This window comes from Oncorhynchus kisutch, linkage group LG15 (assembly GCF_002021735.2).
Source record: "Oncorhynchus kisutch isolate 150728-3 linkage group LG15, Okis_V2, whole genome shotgun sequence".
In the NCBI taxonomy this organism is placed as follows: Eukaryota; Metazoa; Chordata; class Actinopteri; order Salmoniformes; family Salmonidae; genus Oncorhynchus; species Oncorhynchus kisutch.
Genome location: NC_034188.2, coordinates 54,406,711 through 54,425,494, shown reverse-complemented (window position 1 = coordinate 54,425,494; position 18,784 = coordinate 54,406,711). Strand labels below are relative to the sequence as shown.

Below are 18,784 nucleotides of genomic sequence, written 5' to 3'. Positions count from 1 at the left end.
ATGTAAAAAACGGACAAATTGCATGTCTTTCAATTGTTTATTAATCAAACAATAGTTTGGGGGTGGAAAGTTATCCTGATAAATCACTAAATATTCTGTAGTCTGTAGTAGTACAGACAGTATAACACCCTGACCCCTGAGAATTTTGGTAAATACTGGTCATTTTGTATTGATAGGCAGTTGCAGATCCTAAATTCCACACAGACTGTTCCTTCAGAGGGAAGGATTGAAATAACTGCTAACTCATAGCATGGAAGACCAGCAGCAAAGAAGCATAATTGACATTACATGTTGCTAACCATAGAATTAGATGGCAACTCTAATCTGTTTTTGAGCCATCTTCGTGAGCAAGTTGACCCTTTGACCTAGTCTGACGCAGGTAGAGGCGATAGGCCTTGTGACACAGAAGCACAAACCAGTAGATCTGAGGTGCCAGTATGGATAGGTTGGCTAAGTTACAGTGGAGCGGTAGATGTAAAGGCACTTTGTGGAAGGGAATGGTGTACTGCTGACCATACACCCAGTACATGTAGGGAAAGAGCAGGATACGGCAGGTGAAGAAACTCAGCAGAACCATCACACCGTTGACTCTGTGAAGCCATGAGTCCTCTAGTCCCAACTAGAGGAAAATATAGGAAACGTTTACTGATTGTACAGCGAGTTATAGTACACTTAATACTATGCTCAGTCTTCCTAAAGCACAACAAAAACAAAGGGGTTTATGAATCTGGGTGTGACTTTACCTGGATCAGAACCTTTCCTAACGAGACAAAGGGAGTGCTGAATTCTGCCATGAAGAAACAGCCAATGAAGAAGTCTCCACCTAGACCAGTCCTAAGGAACTGAGGAAAAAAACAGCACTATATGAATATTAAACACTAACTTACTGAGAAATGAGCACAGTCAGCTTTTGAGGATGACACGGCAGATTCTCAATAACAGAAACTGGACTATAGTTAAGCAATAAGGCCTGAGGGGGTGTGGTATATGGCCAATATACCACGGCTAAGGGCAGTTCTTAAGCACGACGCAACGCAGAGTGCCTGGATACAGGCCTTAGCTGTTGTATATTGGCCAAATACCACAAACCCCTGAGGTGCCTTATTATAAGTTGGTTAACAACGTAATTAGAGCAGTATAAATAAATGTCATACCAGTGGTATACGGTCTGATACACCACGGCTGTCAGCCAATCAGCATTCAGGGCTCGAACAAACCAGTTTATAATGAACAAATTTCAACTGCCGTTGTAACACATCAGACCTAACGTTACGGTCCAGTAATGTTTGTGATCCTTCCTCACCAGAATGGTGGGCATGAAGACCGTGAGGAGGACCATGTGATGGACAACCAGCAGGGGATGCCGGAGGAGGAACAGCTTGATGGTAAGGAGGGAGTGCTTTCTGTACGCCTCGTGCCCTTTTACCTTTTGACAGTGGTAGTTACTCAGATACATGGCGTAAATATCAAATGCCATGTAAGGAGCGCCAAACCACACAAATTCATTGGTCAGTCTGTGCCTAAAGAAGATGGTGACATACCGGTACATTAGGATCATGACGAAAGTAAGTACTTACACAATTTTTTTTGTTGTTGTTGTGCGAAACAAAAATAAATGTTACTTCATCCTTATAAAAATTACAGAATCCTCTTCCTCCACCAAATGCAACTTTGGAGCTTTGAGTAAAGTATTATAAATAGGTCCTTGTGTTTTGGTTAATCATGTCACATGACCTGGATTTGAACATTTATTTAAAAAAGGTCCCGAACAGTCATTCTGATTCCCATGTAAAATAACCTTTTGAGTGACTAAAATAAATCACCCATTAAATATTTGCTTTGGATAGAAATTCTCAAAATGTTGAGAAAGACAGGCTGAGTGGGCGGGGAGCATATATTCATGAGCTCGCCTTGAGTGACAGCTCTTTGAAACACCCATGTCAAGCAACTTGGATGAAGTGTTGCAGTAAAATCATCAAGCAAATTTGGTGATAAATAAAGCAAATCAAACACTGAAATGGCATCGATGATGTCAAAGATTTTTTATCCATCTTCCATGTCTCTTGTGAGGCGGTTCACAGTAGCACTGACAGGTGTTGACCTGACAATGGTGTTGGGAGTTTTGAACAACCGCCTCACCCCCCCTTTTGTTCCATGCTGGCAGAAGACCTAGCTAACCAATAAATAGCTAACAACAGACAGATGAAAGGGGAAACATAAGTATCTTTGCCATAGATTAATAGGGTCAACTTTTAATTCTGTTTGCCGAGACCCTACAGTGACATTTTGGCACCAGTCGAGTAGCCATCTCGCTATATAAACCACGGCCATCTGCAAACAAGCCTTATTTGATGTTGGTTACAAGACGGTACTTATGACACAGGGTAGAGGATCGACCAGTAACTTTATCATTGTGGAAGCAACAGTCATTTTTCATACTTTGATCTGTTTTCATCCAAGTATCATCACATTTCATGAAAACATGATTTGACTGTTAGTGACCGTTAAAGCTTTTTCAACAAACTGACCCCTTTTTATGTCAGATGGTCCAGAACCATCCTTAGACAATTGCTTTAATTTTTGGTGTAATTCTAATTTCAGGAAAAGGCAGGAAAATCTAGGTCATGTGACATGATTAACCCAAACGCAGGGCCCTAATTATAAAGTGTAATTCTTGAGCGGTGACAAACTACAACATAAACTGATCATCAATGCCAGCTGACTAGTCAGATATTTGTAGGCTTATAAGGCTATATAATACTAATACTACTGCACAGTGCACTTAGAAGCCTACCTATTCTAATCTATAACCTGTGTTTGGTATGAGATGATCATGTATAGAGTACTATGAATATTTGAGATACAGTTTCAGTCACTAAGGAAATAAACACAGCAAACCCCTGCTGATAATGAGAATATGATAATTGGGAATGGTTGTGTAAATTGACCACAGTGTTAATATGGGGGGGATTGATCTCTAGAGATCACTCTAGTGATGGGGACGTATACAGGTCAGTCTTGTATCTGAGTGTACTACAGCCTCTGCCCCCAAAAGCTTGTTTTTATGGCACCGGGGGTAGTGCATTCAGCCGGCAAACAAAAGTACTACTGGTAAGTCTCACTCAGAGGAGAGGGGAGGAGATGACTCAATCACGACAAGCGATGATTGCTGGTTTGATGGCAATAATCAAAATATACATTCTTACCGGTCATACATCACATCACTGGAGGCAGTAGCAATTATGAACCCAACAATAGTAGCCAGAGTGGCATGGATGGAGGACACCAACCTTGCAAAGAGATGGGATATATGATGAGGCTATGAAAGTGCACACAATTGGTTATTCATTTGTTCTGATATTAATTTAAAATAAACACATTTCTATTTATTGGCATGCCAGTTAAAGGGTTAAGTAGACAATATAGGCTATATTTCAGGGATTGTATATTTATAGATAGGCTATATTTTGTGTATTATAATGATATTACAAATATTGCAGGGGGTACAGAAGAGGTATTTGGCCAATCCACACTTGGATGGGCCAAATACAATGGTAAAAATACAATGGAAAAACAATGGATTATTTTCAGATAAGACATTTTTTCGGTTACATGTAACTTTTTATTTAGACCTATTTTGGAAGTCCATCGGCCGTGGCGGCTGTGATGACGACAGTTGCTCAGTGAAACTCCATTATTTGGTAAGTACCGAACGTATTTTGACGTTATTAAGCTTGAAAAGCTGGTGAATTGCAAGTTGGATTGCTCCTGGGTTTAAAGGAGAATCGCCAAATTCAATGTCTCCTGTAAATCCAGGTTGTGGTTCAGTCCTGATAGATTGATCTCCGGAGTTGTTTTGATATAACTAGACATCTGCTCACTGAAATAACTGTTGTCAGTTACTAGTGAAGTCATTCAAGGACAACAACTAGCTAGGTTATGCATATGTAAATATTACTGTAATAAAGCCTACCTTTCGCTGACCACAAACACATCTGCATCATTCCAGCTTTTGAAAACTGATACAAGCACTTTCCTGGATATGAAGAACAATCCCGGGAAAAATGCAGTGCCCCAAGCTAACATAAACATGATACACTCGCATTAACCCGCCTCAAGGTCAAAGTGCGAGGAAGCAGGAAGAGAACTTTCACGGTGCAGATGCAAATTAATAGTAGCTGAGCGTTTTAAGTTCAGCTACTATTAAAATAATGTGCAGAGACTTTCCTGTTTTTCAACGAGGAAACCTTCAAAATAAAAGCCCTCATTTCTAAACATTGTAATGTAGATTTAAAAATATATTAAAATGAATCAGTGGCCATTTGTATTATGCTAATAAACAAATAGAACAAGGAATTTATGAAACAATGAAAAAAATGACTCATATTTAAAAAAATATGTTGAGACTGGTGAACAATAATTGGATGAGAGCCCCATTCCTGTCATTACTGAAAGAGATCATGATACCTCACATCTCAAAATAGGGCTACTTAATGTTAGATCCCTTACTTCAAAGGCAATTATAGTCAATGAACTAATCACTGATCATAATCTTGATGTGATTGGCCTGACTGAAACATGGCTTAAGCCTGATGAATTTACTGTTTTAAATGAGGCCTCACCTCCTGGCTACACTAGTGACCATATCCCCCGTGCATCCCGCAAAGGCGGAGGTGTTGCTAACATTTACGATAGCAAATTTCAATTTACAAAAAAAAAAATGACATTTTCGTCTTTTGAGCTTCTAGTCATGAAATCTATGCAGCCTACTCAATCACTTTTTATAGCTACTGTTTACAGGCCTCCTGGGCCATATACAGCGTTTCTCACTGAGTTCCCTGAATTCCTATCGGACCTTGTAGTCATAGCAGATAATATTCTAATCTTTGGTGACTTTAATATTCACATGGAAAAGTCCACAGACCCACTCCAAAAGGCTTTCGGAGCCATCATCGACTCAGTGGGTTTTGTCCAACATGTCTCTGGACCCACTCACTGTCACAGTCATACGCTGGACCTAGTTTTGTCCCATGGAATAAATGTGGTGTATCTTAATGTTTTTCCTCATAATCCTGGACTATCGGACCACCATTTTATTACGTTTGCAATTGCAACAAATAATCTGCTTAGACCCCAACCAAGGAACATCAAAAGTCGTGCTATAAATTCACAGACAACACAAAGATTCCTTGATGCCCTTCCAGACTCCCTCTGCCTACCCAAGGACGCCAGAGGACAAAAATCAGTTAACCACCTAACTGAGGATCTCAATCTAACCTTGCGCAATACCCTAGATGCAGTTGCACCCCTAAAAACTAAAAAAATGTCTCATAAGAAACTAGCTCCCTGGTACACAGAAAATACCCGAGCTCTGAAGCAAGCTTCCAGAAAATTGGAACGGAAATGGCGCCACACCAAACTGGAAGTCTTCCGACTAGCTTGGAAGGACGGCACCGTGCAGTACCGTAGAGCCCTTACTGCTGCTCGATCATCCTATTTTTCTAACTTAATTGAGGAAAATAAGAACAATCCGAAATTCCTTTTTAATACTGTCGCAAAGCTAACTAAAAAGCAGCATTCCCCAAGAGAGGATGACTTTCACTTTAGCAGTGATAAATTCATGAACTTCTTTGAGGAAAAGATTATGATTATTAGAAAGCAAATTACGGACTCCTCTTTAAACCTGCGTATTCCTCCAAACCTCAGTTGTCCTGAGTCTGCACAACTCTGCCAGGACCTAGGATCAAGAGAGACGCTCAAGTGTTTTAGTACTATATCTCTTGACACAATGATGAAAATAATCATGGCCTCTAAACCTTCAAGCTGCATACTGGACCCTATTCCAACTAAACTACTGAAAGAGCTGCTTCCTGTGCTTGGCCCTCCTATGTTGAACATAATAAACGGCTCTCTATCCACTGGATGTGTACCAAACTCACTAAAAGTGGCAGTAATAAAGCCTCTCTTGAAAAAGCCAAACCTTGACCCAGAAAATATAAAAAACTATCGGCCTATATCGAATCTTCCATTCCTCTCAAAAATTTTAGAGAAGGCTGTTGCGCAGCAACTCACTGCCTTCCTGAAGACAAACAATGTATACGAAATGCTTCAGTCTGGTTTTAGACCCCATCATAGCACTGAGACGGCACTTGTGAAGGTGGTAAATGACATTTTAATGGCATCGGACCGAGGCTCTGCATCTGTCCTCGTGCTCCTAGACCTTAGTGCTGCTTTTGATACCATCGATCACCACATTCTTTTGGAGAGATTGGAAACCCAAATTGGTCTACACGGACATGTTCTGGCCTGGTTTAGATCTTATCTGTCGGAAAGATATCAGTTTGTCTCTGTGAATGGTTTGTCCTCTGACAAATCAACTGTAAATTTCGGTGTTCCTCAAGGTTCCGTTTTAGGACCACTATTGTTTTCACTATATATTTTACCTCTTGGGGATGTTATTCGAAAACATAATGTAAACTTTCACTGCTATGCGGATGACACACAGCTGTACATTTCAATGAAACATGGTGAAGCCCCAAAATTGTCCTCGCTAGAAGCATGTGTTTCAGACATAAGGAAGTGGATGGCTGCAAACTTTCTACTATTAAACTCGGACAAAACAGAGATGCTTGTTCTAGGTCCCAAGAAACAAAGAGATCTTCTGTTGAATCTGACAATTAATCTTAATGGTTGTACAGTCGTCTCAAATAAAACTGTGAAGGACCTCGGCGTTACTCTGGACCCTGATCTCTCTTTTGAAGAACATATCAAGACCATTTCGAGGACAGCTTTTTTCCATCTACGTAACATTGCAAAAATCAGAAACTTTCTGTCCAAAAATTATGCAGAAAAATTAATCCATGCTTTTGTCACTTCTAGGTTAGACTACTGCAATGCTCTATTTTCCGGCTACCCGGATAAAGCACTAAATAAACTTCAGTTAGTGCTAAATACGGCTGCTAGAATCCTGACTAGAACCAAAAAATTTGATCATATTACTCCAGTGCTAGCCTCTCTACACTGGCTTCCTGTCAAAGCAAGGGCTGATTTCAAGGTTTTACTGCTAACCTACAAAGCATTACATGGGCTTGCTCCTACCTATCTCTCTGATTTGGTCCTGCCGTACATACCTACACGTACGCTATGGTCACAAGACGCAGGCCTCCTAATTGTCCCTAGAATTTCTAAGCAAACAGCTGGAGGCAGGGCTTTCTCCTATAGAGCTCCATTTTTATGGAACGGTCTGCCTACCCATGTCAGAGACGCAAACTCGGTCTCAACCTTTAAGTCTTTACTGAAGACTCATCTCTTCAGTGGGTCATATGATTGAGTGTAGTCTGGCCCAGGAGTGGGAAGGTGAACGGAAAGGCTCTGGAGCAACGAACCGCCCTTGCTGTCTCTGCCTGGCCGGTTCCCCTCTTTCCACTGGGATTCTCTGCCTCTAACCCTATTACAGGGGCTGAGTCACTGGCTTGCTGGGGCTCTCTCATGCCGTCCCTGGAGGGGGTGCGTCACCTGAGTGGGTTGATTCACTGTTGTGGTCATCCTGTCTGGGTTGGCGCCCCCCCCCCTTGGGTTGTGCCGTGGCGGAGATCTTTGTGGGCTATACTCAGCCTTGTCTCAGGATGGTAAGTTGGTGGTTGAAGATATCCCTCTAGTGGTGTGGGGGCTGTGCTTTGGCAAAGTGGGTGGGGTTATATCCTTCCTGTTTGGCCCTGTCCGGGGGTGTCCTCGGATGGGGCCACAGTGTCTCCTGACCCCTCCTGTCTCAGCCTCCAGTATTTATGCTGCAGTAGTTTATGTGTCGGGGGGCTGGGGTCAGTTTGTTATATCTGGAGTACTTCTCCTGTCCTATTCGGTGTCCTGTGTGAATCTAAGTGTGCGTTCTCTAATTCTCTCCTTCTCTCTTTCTTTCTCTCTCTCGGAGGACCTGAGCCCTAGGACCATGCCCCAGGACTACCTGACATGATGACTCCTTGCTGTCCCCAGTCCACCTGGCCATGCTGCTGCTCCAGTTTCAACTTCCACCTGACTGTGCTGCTGCTCTAGTTTCAACTGTTCTGCCTTATTATTATTCGACCATGCTGGTAATTTATGAACATTTGAACATCTTGGCCATGTTCTGTTATAATCTCCACCCGGCACAGCCAGAAGAGGACTGGCCACCCCACATAGCCTGGTTCCTCTCTAGGTTTCTTCCTAGGTATTGGCCTTTCTAGGGAGTTTTTCCTAGCCACCGTGCTTCTCCACCTGCATTGCTTGCTGTTTGGGGTTTTAGGCTGGGTTTCTGTACAGCACTTTGAGATATCAGCTGATGTACGAAGGGCTATATAAATAAATTTGATTTGATTTGATTTGGATGTAAAAATAAAATAAAAAACTTCAGAGATAAAAAAAGGGGTTGGAAGTACTTATTATTAGGGTCTCTACTAACCATATATTATTTTTAGGGGCACTGTGGTCTAAATATCCAGCAGCACTTCGTACTCAGCTTATTTCATTACCCCCGATGCAATACACCAGGGGTGTCAAACTCATTCCATGGAGGGCCTAGTATCTGCTGGGTTTTAGTGTTTCCTCTCAATTTAGACCAAGACAACCAGGTGAGGGAAGTTCCTTACTAATCAGCGACCTTAATTCATCAATCAAGTACAGGGGAGGAGTGAAAACCCGAAGACCCTCAGCCCTGCGTGGAATGAGTTTGACATGTGCAATACGCAGTATATGGAAATCATTTGGTTAAAGAGATAAAACTATTATTTGTGCTGAGGTTAAAGTTGGGTTGGAGCTACTCAGTAAGGTCTGTAGAATCTATATCTGATGTCATTTTCATGGGAGACTAAGGAGTGTTTTAAGCAACATATCCTCAAGCCAACAACATATTTTGCATACTTGTACACAAAGTACCATCTTACACAAGATACCTTAAGGAATTCACAGGCTGCCACCCAAATGGCACTTATTCCCAATATAGTGCACTACGTTTGACCAGAGCCCTATGTCCAGACTACTATTATGAATTTTTTTGTGCTTTGAAAATACTTTTGCACTATGATCATTTCACCCTTATAGTACCTTTTTACACAAGAAACCTTACACTATAAGAGGTCTGAGGTTAGGCCACTAGAGCCTGTCATTAGACTGTAGTGAAGACGGACCAGATGGTAGACTGGTCAGGAGCAGACTTTGGACTCCATTCCATTGTCTTGTTCTTCCAGAAACGCAGAACTCCTATACTCTTCTCCTATTCCTATCTCCCCTCCAGACCTTCAGGCTCCATCACCTCTCCTGTAGAATAATATAATTTATACAACTGGTGGGTGTAATCCTGAATGCTGATTGGTTAAAACCGCATTCCAGCCAGTGTCTATTCCACAAGCTGCCGCCAGCTAAATCTATGATGTTAAAATGCCTATTTACTCTGTTCCATCTGACTGCGCATTGTCTCGTCAGCCAAGCAATTTATAAACGTTATCTCCACTATAAAAAGCATCTAGACATTATCTCACTTTTTTTTAGACAAACATTTAGTTTTCAACAGCGGAAATTTGTATAATCCTTGCTGTCTGTCTCTCCGATATTTGCAACATTGTTTCAATATTCAAATTCGATCTCCTGCTGTCCCATTGTAATGAACGTGTCGTGATACGGGACGAGACAGGCAGGTACCGTTTCTCAGCCAGTCTAAGTCATGATTCAACTGGCATCATTTTTATGGATATATACAAAAAAATGTGACTTGAAAAAAGGTCAAACGAAACGCAGCTACTTCGCAGTCTTTCCAGCTTCAGTTTGAAGTGATTGTGTTTCTGTAGCGGTGTTGTTGGCTAGCTCTTCTGAACAACAGTGTCCTGACTAGTGAGCAAATTTTCTATGCCAGACGAAATCTCGCCTCATCAGCTTATTATGGATGTATACAAATAAATGTCACTAGAAAACAGTTTAAACAAATGCAAATGCAGCTACTTTGCTGTTTCTGTCTGCACTGTTTGACATGACAGTAAGTTAGCCGTAGTTGGCTAGCTAGCAAGCAAGAGATAAGAACGTTGCCAGCCAGTATGGCAATAGAACATTTAGACTGAACGACTGGGTCGAGTCCATAGATATTGAACAAAACGACTGGGTCGCGACCATAGATATTGAACAAAGACTGAACGACTGGGTCGCGTCTCTAGCAACCCTAGATTTGTGTCGGGACTATATGTTGTGGAAGGATGAAATAGTATAAGTAAATTAATCAAAATAAAGTTTATAATGAAAATGTTACAATAATTATTTAAGTATGTTGGTAACCCGTTGTAGAAAAGTGATAATGCCCTTGAAGCCGGTGTTTGGGAGACATATTGGCACGGTTTGCCGGCCCTCGACGAATCCTGTTCCGTTGCAACGTTCCATACTGGCTGGACCAGACTGACAGCCTTACAGTACTGTGGTTAAGGGTGTGATATTAGGAATTTCTAATTCATTGATTCTCTTCAGTAGCCGTGATGAAATCAAGTTATTATTTAAACAGATACTAGAAACTCCAGCTAACTTTTGCCACTACTAGCTAAAAGCAATGGAAGTGGTACAGTAGGGGCATAAAAAAAGGCCAAATCACCTTTAAGAGTAATGTCAGAACAAATTATTCCTCTCCTCTCTCCTCCTCCTCTACTCCCATTTTTCTCCTCTCACCAGGGGCCCTAGTCAAAAGTAGTGCACATAAAATGACACCAGATATAGATTCTACAGTCCTTACTGACTACTTCCAACCCCACTTTTACCTCTGCACAAAGAATCGTTTTTTCTCTATAACCCAATTTGTATTTCATATATAGTGTATTGCATTGGGGGAATGGAATACGTGGAGTATGGGGTGCTGCTGGATATTTACGACACAGTTCCCCTAAAAAACGAAACATTTGGTTAGTAGAGACCTTACTGAATAATTTCCACCCCCTCTAGCTGAAACATGTAGTCAAGTATTTTTCTCTATGGCCGTATGTATTTTGTATATGGTGTATTGGATTGCATTGCAATGAATGGGGTGGGTGGAGTTAGGAGTCACCAGCACTCCGTACACTGCGAGGTCGATCAGCTGTCCGTCCTGTCTTCCTGTAGCACTGTCTTAGGCATCTCACAGTACGGACATTGCAATTTATTGCCTTGTTCACATCTGCAGTCCTCATGCCTCCTTGCAGCATGCCTAAGGCACGTTCACGCAGATGAGCAGGGACCCTGGGTATCTTTATTTATGTGTTTTTCAGAGTCAGTAGAAAGGCCTCTTTAGTGTTCTACGTTTTCATAACTGTGATCTTAATTGCCTATCGTCTGTAAGCTGTTAGTGTCTTAACGACCGTTCCACAGGTGCAAGTTCATTAATTGTTTATGGTTCATTGAAGAAGCATGGGAAACAGTGTTTAACCCGTTTACAATGAAGATCTGTGACGTTATTTGGATTTTGACAAATTATCTTTGAAAGACAGGGTCCTGAAAAAGGGACGTTTCATTTTTTGTTGAGATTAGTTATAAGGGCCTCCAACAAGTAACCTTACTTAGTTCAAGGGGAAGTTCACCCATAAATACTCCTGGGTCCTTTACAACACTTACCTGGCTCTTTGTCAGTACCCCAGACAGTTTTAGGTCCATTGTTTGAGTATTTAGATTTCTGTATTTTTATATCAAAATGCTGAGATTCTGAAATGACCTAAATTGCATTAAAAACGGTGTATTCCTTGTTACATAAACAATGATTGTGTTTAATGTAAAAAGTATAAAAAACAAAGACCTACTATGTGCACGCGCAAAGGGCTTCCATATAGAATGTAATCCGGTAGATGCTCTTCTTCGTGGTTCTAAAATGTGTGGCCACAGTGTCTCCTCTGTCTACAGTTCCCACTGAACTGGAGGCTGCTACTGTACATTCTGATTCTGTATGGAAAAATGTGGAGGGGATGTCCATCTCTAAAGAGACTTTGAAGCAGTAGAATGTTTTAGTTTTTTCATTCCTAGGGACGTTAGATTCTCCCAAAGAGATCGTAAAGCAAAGGAACCGCAAGTAAATTCCATCTGCTGGAAAGTCATGTAAATAAATTAGTTTTTTGATAATGGTTCTGTATGTGTTTGTGGTGTCCACTTGCTTTATGTGGAGCACCAGTTTCAACATTCCTTTTTACCGTATTATACAATGTTGGGAATTGTTCAGATAAAACAAAAATGTTGTGTAGAAAAGACATGCCTCTGATATGTAACAATCGCTTTCTCAATTGTCCTTCCTCGTGGATACTTCGTTACCTCTTTCCCAACGCATTGGAGGAGAAGTTCCAAGGTCCCTCCCTGATCGGGAGTCACATAGGGCGGCGCACAATTGGCTCACCGTCGTCCGGGTTTGGCCAGGGTAGCCCGTCATTGTAAAATAAGAATGTGTTATTAACTGGCTTGCCTAGTTAAATAAAGGTTAAATAAAAATTGTAATAATGGATAATTACACAGTCTTACTATTGGTCTTCAAGAAAGGAAATCAGAACGAAAGGAAGTAAATAAAGAGATGGTAGCTAGCTAGGCTTAAGTAAAGTAAGGCGAATGTAATGAACACGAGGGGAGACAGAGAGCTGGTTTCAAGAGCAAGGCGCAGCAGGTGTTTATTGCAAAGGACCGCAGGAGCAGGCAGGTAGCTGGGTCCAGGGGCAGGCACAAGATCATACACAGGTCCAAAAGGGCAACAGTACAGACAGGGAAAAAGGCTAGTAACGTAGTCCTGGAGATCAGGCAATAGGTAGATAACAGGAAATCCACTAGGCTAAAGTACAGGCAGGGAATAGGTAAACGGCATCGTTAGTGAGGCAGGCAAAAACTATTATACACGGGAAGCGTGAATAAACAGGAAAAACCAGCGCTCTGAAAGACGTGTGTCACAAAACAAACAATACCTCATAGTGATGGGGTGCAAAGAACTAAACTAAATAGTGTGTGATAATGACATACAGGTGTGTGAACAGGTGATTAGAATTCAGGTGATTGGATCTGGAGAGTGAGCTGCATTCAGGGGATCTAGGTGTTTGAGAGTGTGAGCTGGAAAGTGGGCTGGAAAGAAAAACTTAGTAACGTAAACTCACCCCATTCTGTACAAATGTGCGTAACCACGACATTCAAACGAGGCTACAAAGAAAACTAATGGGACTGTAGCGACGGTGTTGACGTCAAAATCGGGGGTGTGAACTAGGTTTCTATTCAAGCGTTGATCGACATGGTAATGGCTCTATAGTATTGGAGAAAAGTAGAAAAAACTGACCCTCCGTTACATCTTGACGTGTCATGTCGTAACGTACAGCACGCATAAAGTTAATATTTATGTCTTACAATCTCTCTCCACCAGGTGTAGCACTTCTCCCATCGTTTAAAAACAAGAAATGGACAGTGGCAGGTGTAAGGGGGATACCTCGTAATTTTTTTCGTCATCATTGCATGCGATTATCATTCTCAAAGCTGCTGTTTACTTCTAAGTTCACTTTAGCATCGCCCTAAAAACCCGATTCAAATTTGACATTAACCAAATCAAATCAAATTTATTTATATAGCCCTTCGTACATCAGCTGATATCTCAAAGTGCTGTACAGAAACCTTCAACCTTCAAATAGGTATGTAATGACACATTATATAAACTCTTTATCGTGTTTTATTTACATTCATTTTTAGAGGCGATAACGTGATAAGGACCAAAAGGCTCCTTAACAGCTTTTACCCCCAAGCCATAAGACTGCTGAACAACTAATCAAATGACCACCCATACGATTTACGGGTGGTCATTTGCTAGCCGTGCATGCTGACGAAAAAGGCAGTTTAATTAACCTAGCAGAGCAATAGTAATGGTGTATTTTTGTAGGCACGAACTCAGCCATGGCTCATTGGTCAAAGCCTATGGGTAAATGAATGATTTTTAAAAGAGTTTTGGATAAACACCTTAAATATAGTAAACACAGGCTTAGGAGATCTTGGGTTTTGTCCTATGAGATAATATTCATCAGCCAACGTAACTTTTTGTGGATTTTGAAGCATTTATGTAATTAAACAAGCACATAAAGGCTTCTGTCATTCTCACTCTCACGCATTATCACTATCACGCATTAGTTTCGCTTCCCCACATGCCATTTAAAAAAAGACCTGACAGACCTGACGGGGCTCATTGCCTGCTTGAATTATGCAGAAACGGGCAGTGTTTAGGTCATGTAATTGATTTTGTTGGAAAGGGGAGAAATTGTGCTTTACAATGGTATTGACATTACAGTTGATCTGGAAGTATCCTGTTTTTGGGGCGCTAAAATAAGGGCAATTGTACGGACCAAGGCGATGTACGAGTTTACGTTAACGTAAACTCCCTGCTCTGTCTCCTACTCACTGCTCTGTTTATTCAGCTTTGTGATGCAATTCTCTTTTTCATTACAACATTACTGATAGTAAATAGTATATTATTTTCTACTAGGCATCAGTTTTATGTAGTGCTATTGATTGCATAAAATGACTTGCCCTAGTTAAGGTACATGAGTAGGACACAGCCCTATCCAGAGACAAAAAGATAAATATAACAGTATCATATTAATTAATACATTTTTAGAAACACGAGTTTGGTCAGAGTCTGTGGCTTCAGGCTCATGCGATGGTGCCTGGAGATCAGGCCAGCAGCGGCGAATACCTTCTCAGCGCTTGCAGAGCAACTGGGGATGCTAAACACCCTTCAGGCCACTCATGCCAGGCTGGGCATGGCTACTGACTGTGCATAAGTTAACATAAAACAACAAATTCTAATTTAGAAGACTAAATCACATTGTTATCTTTTCAAATCAACCATTCCAGTGTTTTACTTGCTATATTGTATTTACTTCGCCACCATGGCCTTTTTTTTTGCCTTTACCTCCCTTATCTCACCTCACTTGCTCACATTGTATATAGACTTATTTATCTACTGTATTATTGACTGTATGTTTGTTTTACTTTATGTGTTGTATGTGTCGAACTGCTTTGCTTTATCTTGGCCAGGTCGCAATTGTAAATGAGAACTTGTTCTCAACTTGCCTACCTGGTTAAATTAAGTAAAGTATTCTTATACTTATTCATCCATCTTATACAACATTTAAAAGTAAACCTGACAGCAGGGAAATATACACTTAAAGAGATATAGCTATGTGTGTTTCCTGTCCTTCATGAGATCACCAAATGAAACACACTCGACATGACTGTCCCTTAAGTGTCCACAGACCATTCTCAAAAATATAAATATTATTTAATTCTCCCATTGTGGGGATTTAGGAGTTTCTAAAGAGAAGCTCTTTGTTCTCCATAGGCTCTCTCCATCCATACTCCATGGCAGCGAAGAGAGAGAGTTTCTAGCAGGAATGTATGACCATTGTAAAACCTGATGTGGGAGAGAAAGTGAGAGAGGGGGGAGAGCCATGATATACACCCCAAACGGCCCACGTTGTGACAGTCCCCCTCTGGTGGGTTCAATTTTGTGATTATCCTGCAAGTTGCAAACCAACATAAAAATAATGACCATGTGATGTCCAGTTGGTGATCGCCATTGCAGTCCCCCTCTGGTGGTCGACCCGGGTAGGATTTATGCAAATGGAGCAGGCAGCCACAAGAGGGAGCAGCAAGATGTCTGGATTGGGATCGCCGTTCCGGACCAGTCGTCTGGTCGTCCAGCCTGGTGGATCTGGCAGATGTTAATTTAGGCAGATGTTAACAACGCGCACACACTCATGAAATACATACAGTTGATGTCGGAAGTTTACATACACCTTAGCCAAATACATTTAAACTCAGTTTTTCACAATTCCTGACATTTAATCCAAGTAAAAATTCCCTGTCTTATGTCAGTTAGGATCACCACTTTATTTTAAGAATGTGAAATGTCAGAATAACTGTTCATAGGCCGTCATTGAAATAATTGGTTCTTAACTGACTTGCCTAGTTAAATAAAGGTAAAATACATTTAAAAAATGTTTTTAGGCCCATTCCTCCCGACAGAGCTGGTGTAACTGAGTCAGGTTTGTAGGCCTCCTTGCTCGCACACACTTTTTCAGTTCTGACCACAAATTGTCTATAGGATTGAGGTCAGGGCTTTGTGTTGGCCACTCCAATACCTTGACTTTGTTGTCCTTACGTCATTTTTCCACAACTTTGGAAGTATGCTTGGGGTCATTGTCCATTTGGAAGACCCAATTGTGACCACTTCCTGACTGATGTCTTGAGATGTTGCTTCAATATATCCACATAATTGTCCTGCCTCGTGATGCCATCTATTTTGTGAAGTGCACCAGTCCCTCCTGCAGCAAAGCACCACCACAACATGATGCTGCCACCCCCGTGCTTCACGGTTGGGATGTTGTCTTCGGCTTGCAAGCCTCCTCCAAATATAACGAGGCTTGCAAGCCCCCCCCCCCTCCCCCCTTTTCCTCCAAAAATAACGATGGTCATTATGACCAAACAGTTCTATTTCTGTTTAATCAGACCAGAGGACATTTCTCCAAAAAGTACGACTTTTGTCCCCATGTGCGTTGCAAACCGTAGTCTGGAATTTTTATGGCTGTTTTGGAGCAGTGGCATCTTTTTTTTGTACCTGTTTCCTCCAGCATCTTCACAAGGTCCTTTGCTGTTGTTCTGGGATTGATTTGCACTTCTTGGACCAAAGTACGTTCATCTCTAGGAGAGAACGCATCTCCTTCCTGAGCGGTATGACGGCTGCGTGGTCCCATGGTGTTTATACTTGCATACTATTGTTTGTACAGATGAACGTGGTACCTTCAGACGTTTGGAAATTGCTCCCAAGGACGAACCAGACTTGTGGAGGTCTACAATTATTTTTCTGAGGTCTTGGCTGATTTCTTTTGATTTTCCCATGATGTCAAGCAAAGAGGCACTGAGTTTGAAGGTAGGCCTTAAAGTACATAAACAGGTACACCACCAATTGACTCAAATTATGTCAATTAGCCTATCAGAATCTTCTAAAGCCATGACATCATTTACTGGAATTTTCCAACCTGTTATATAATTTGTGATACAGTGAATTTTAAGTGAAATAATCAGACTTTAAACAGTTGTTGGAAAAATAACTTGTGTCATGCACAAAGTAGATGTCCTAACCTACTTACCAAAACTATAGTTTGTTAACAAGAAATTTGTGGAGTGGTTGAAAAACAAGTTTTAATGACTCCAACCTAAGTGTATGTAAACTTCCGACTTCAATTGTAATTACATTTCTTCCCAAATGAGCGGCATTGTGGCACTAAGTAATGGTTGTATGGGGAGCTTGTTTATGGCCCTATCACTTCCAAAGTGTCAAAGGAAATGAAACTAAAAGGAATGAAAGCATAAAAAAAGATATACAAAATATAGTTATCACACCTTCTAATTGGCCTGCATTCTATTTACGTCTGTCACATTTGTTATAAGGATCGGACCAAGGCGCAGTGTGGTATGCGTACATTCTATTTTATTTCAAAAATGAACACTGAACAAACGGAACCGTGAAGCTATACAAACGAGTGCTGACAGGTAACTACACATAGACAAGATTCCATGAAACACAAAGGGGAAATGGCTGCCTAAATATGATCCCCAATCAGAGACAACGATAAACAGCTGTCTCTGATTGAGAACCATATCAGGCCAACATAGAAATACAACAACCCCTAGACCTACAACAACCCTAGACATACAAAAACCCTAGACAATACAAAAACTAGCATACCCACCCTCGTCACACCCTGACCTAACCAAAATATAAAGAAAACAGAGATATCTAAGGTCGTCCAAGGTCTTGGCAAAATGACCCTATCATGGCATTGTCTAAATCTAGGGTGTTGCTTAGGGCACTATCCTAAGTCGATAACTACATGATAAGTCTACAGCTGTAAGGCACCAGGTTCGGGCAGTCTACAGGGATGACCTATGGATGACCTCTGTGGAGAAACTGGTGAGTACTGTAGCTGTAGAGTTAAAAGGCCTAAGAGTAACTTTTAAACTTTACGAAGGCTGGTATTTTGTTCTGACCCTTAAGTGATCCGAGCATAAATCCTTATTTAATGTTCCGTTGTACATGTGCGTTTGTGCTTACACAAGCACACATACCAAGGGAAAGAAACCAAGTATCCGCATAGGCTGCAACCTATTCAGAATGAGTCTGATGTCATCAGATCATTTCCAGGTCAATGCCTGGAGGTCAGTAAGAATTGATGTCGACCTCAAGACGTGTTAAGGGGACCTGTAGTAGTTTTACTACACGTCAATGTGTCTTACACCATTGTAGTGGTGATAGGTATGAAGGAGTCTATTTCATAGCTATGTCCTCCACAGAGGAGCTAACCTCACGACGGAAGTACCTTACTCTATAAGCTCTGAACCAATCGTACGCGGTGTGATCATGGTTCATGACTTCTAATAACATTCCTCCTGAATGGAGGGTTCTATTTATTAGTGGCATGTGTGTTAACCATCAGAAGATTGTTCTAGAGATTCCCTTACACGTGTTGCAATCTGAGTGACTACTAACTCCTCTGTCGCTGTTATCAATAGCAATTAGACTTGTGAGGTCTCTAACCTTTGTGACTGGACTGAATGTGCTGGCATTGGTACTGGTACTCAAGGGGACCAGTTGTCCTAACTGATTTATTCTGAAATATTATCCTACAGGAACACATGATTAGATCATTGTAGTAGTTGTATTGTAGTTGAACCTACACATGGCAAGGCATGACTATTTTTGCCATTGTTTTGGAGGTGGAACGTCCACTGGACTTCTTTTACCACC

General features: G+C 41.3%; 1 protein-coding gene across 1 annotated transcript; it reads right to left on the bottom strand.

The window, feature by feature from the left end:
* Positions 1-23: 23 nt before the first annotated feature.
* On the bottom strand, positions 24-4,122 carry LOC109905499 (TLC domain-containing protein 3A-like). Its single transcript, XM_020502897.2, has 5 exons — positions 3,974-4,122; positions 3,207-3,290; positions 1,304-1,520; positions 744-842; positions 24-619 (listed from the first exon to the last, which is right to left on the bottom strand). Exons 1-5 carry the CDS (start codon positions 4,090-4,092, stop codon positions 320-322), a joined length of 819 nt encoding a protein of 272 aa, XP_020358486.1. The 5' UTR covers positions 4,093-4,122; the 3' UTR covers positions 24-319.
* Between the last annotated feature and the right edge of the window lie 14,662 nt (positions 4,123-18,784).

What these genes read in the sequence shown, in the direction of transcription:
- LOC109905499 (XM_020502897.2), bottom strand. Translation starts at nt 4,092, where the DNA reads ATGTTTATGTTAGCTTGGGGCACTGCATTTTTCCCGGGATTGTTCTTC. An exon ending in GTGTTTGTGGTCAGCGAAAG is followed by an intron (nt 3,291 to 3,973) that starts GTAGGCTTTATT and finishes TCTCTTTGCAAG; the next exon opens with GTTGGTGTCCTCCATCCATG. An exon ending in TAGGAAAGGTTCTGATCCAG is followed by an intron (nt 620 to 743) that starts GTAAAGTCACAC and finishes ATTTTCCTCTAG; the next exon opens with TTGGGACTAGAGGACTCATG.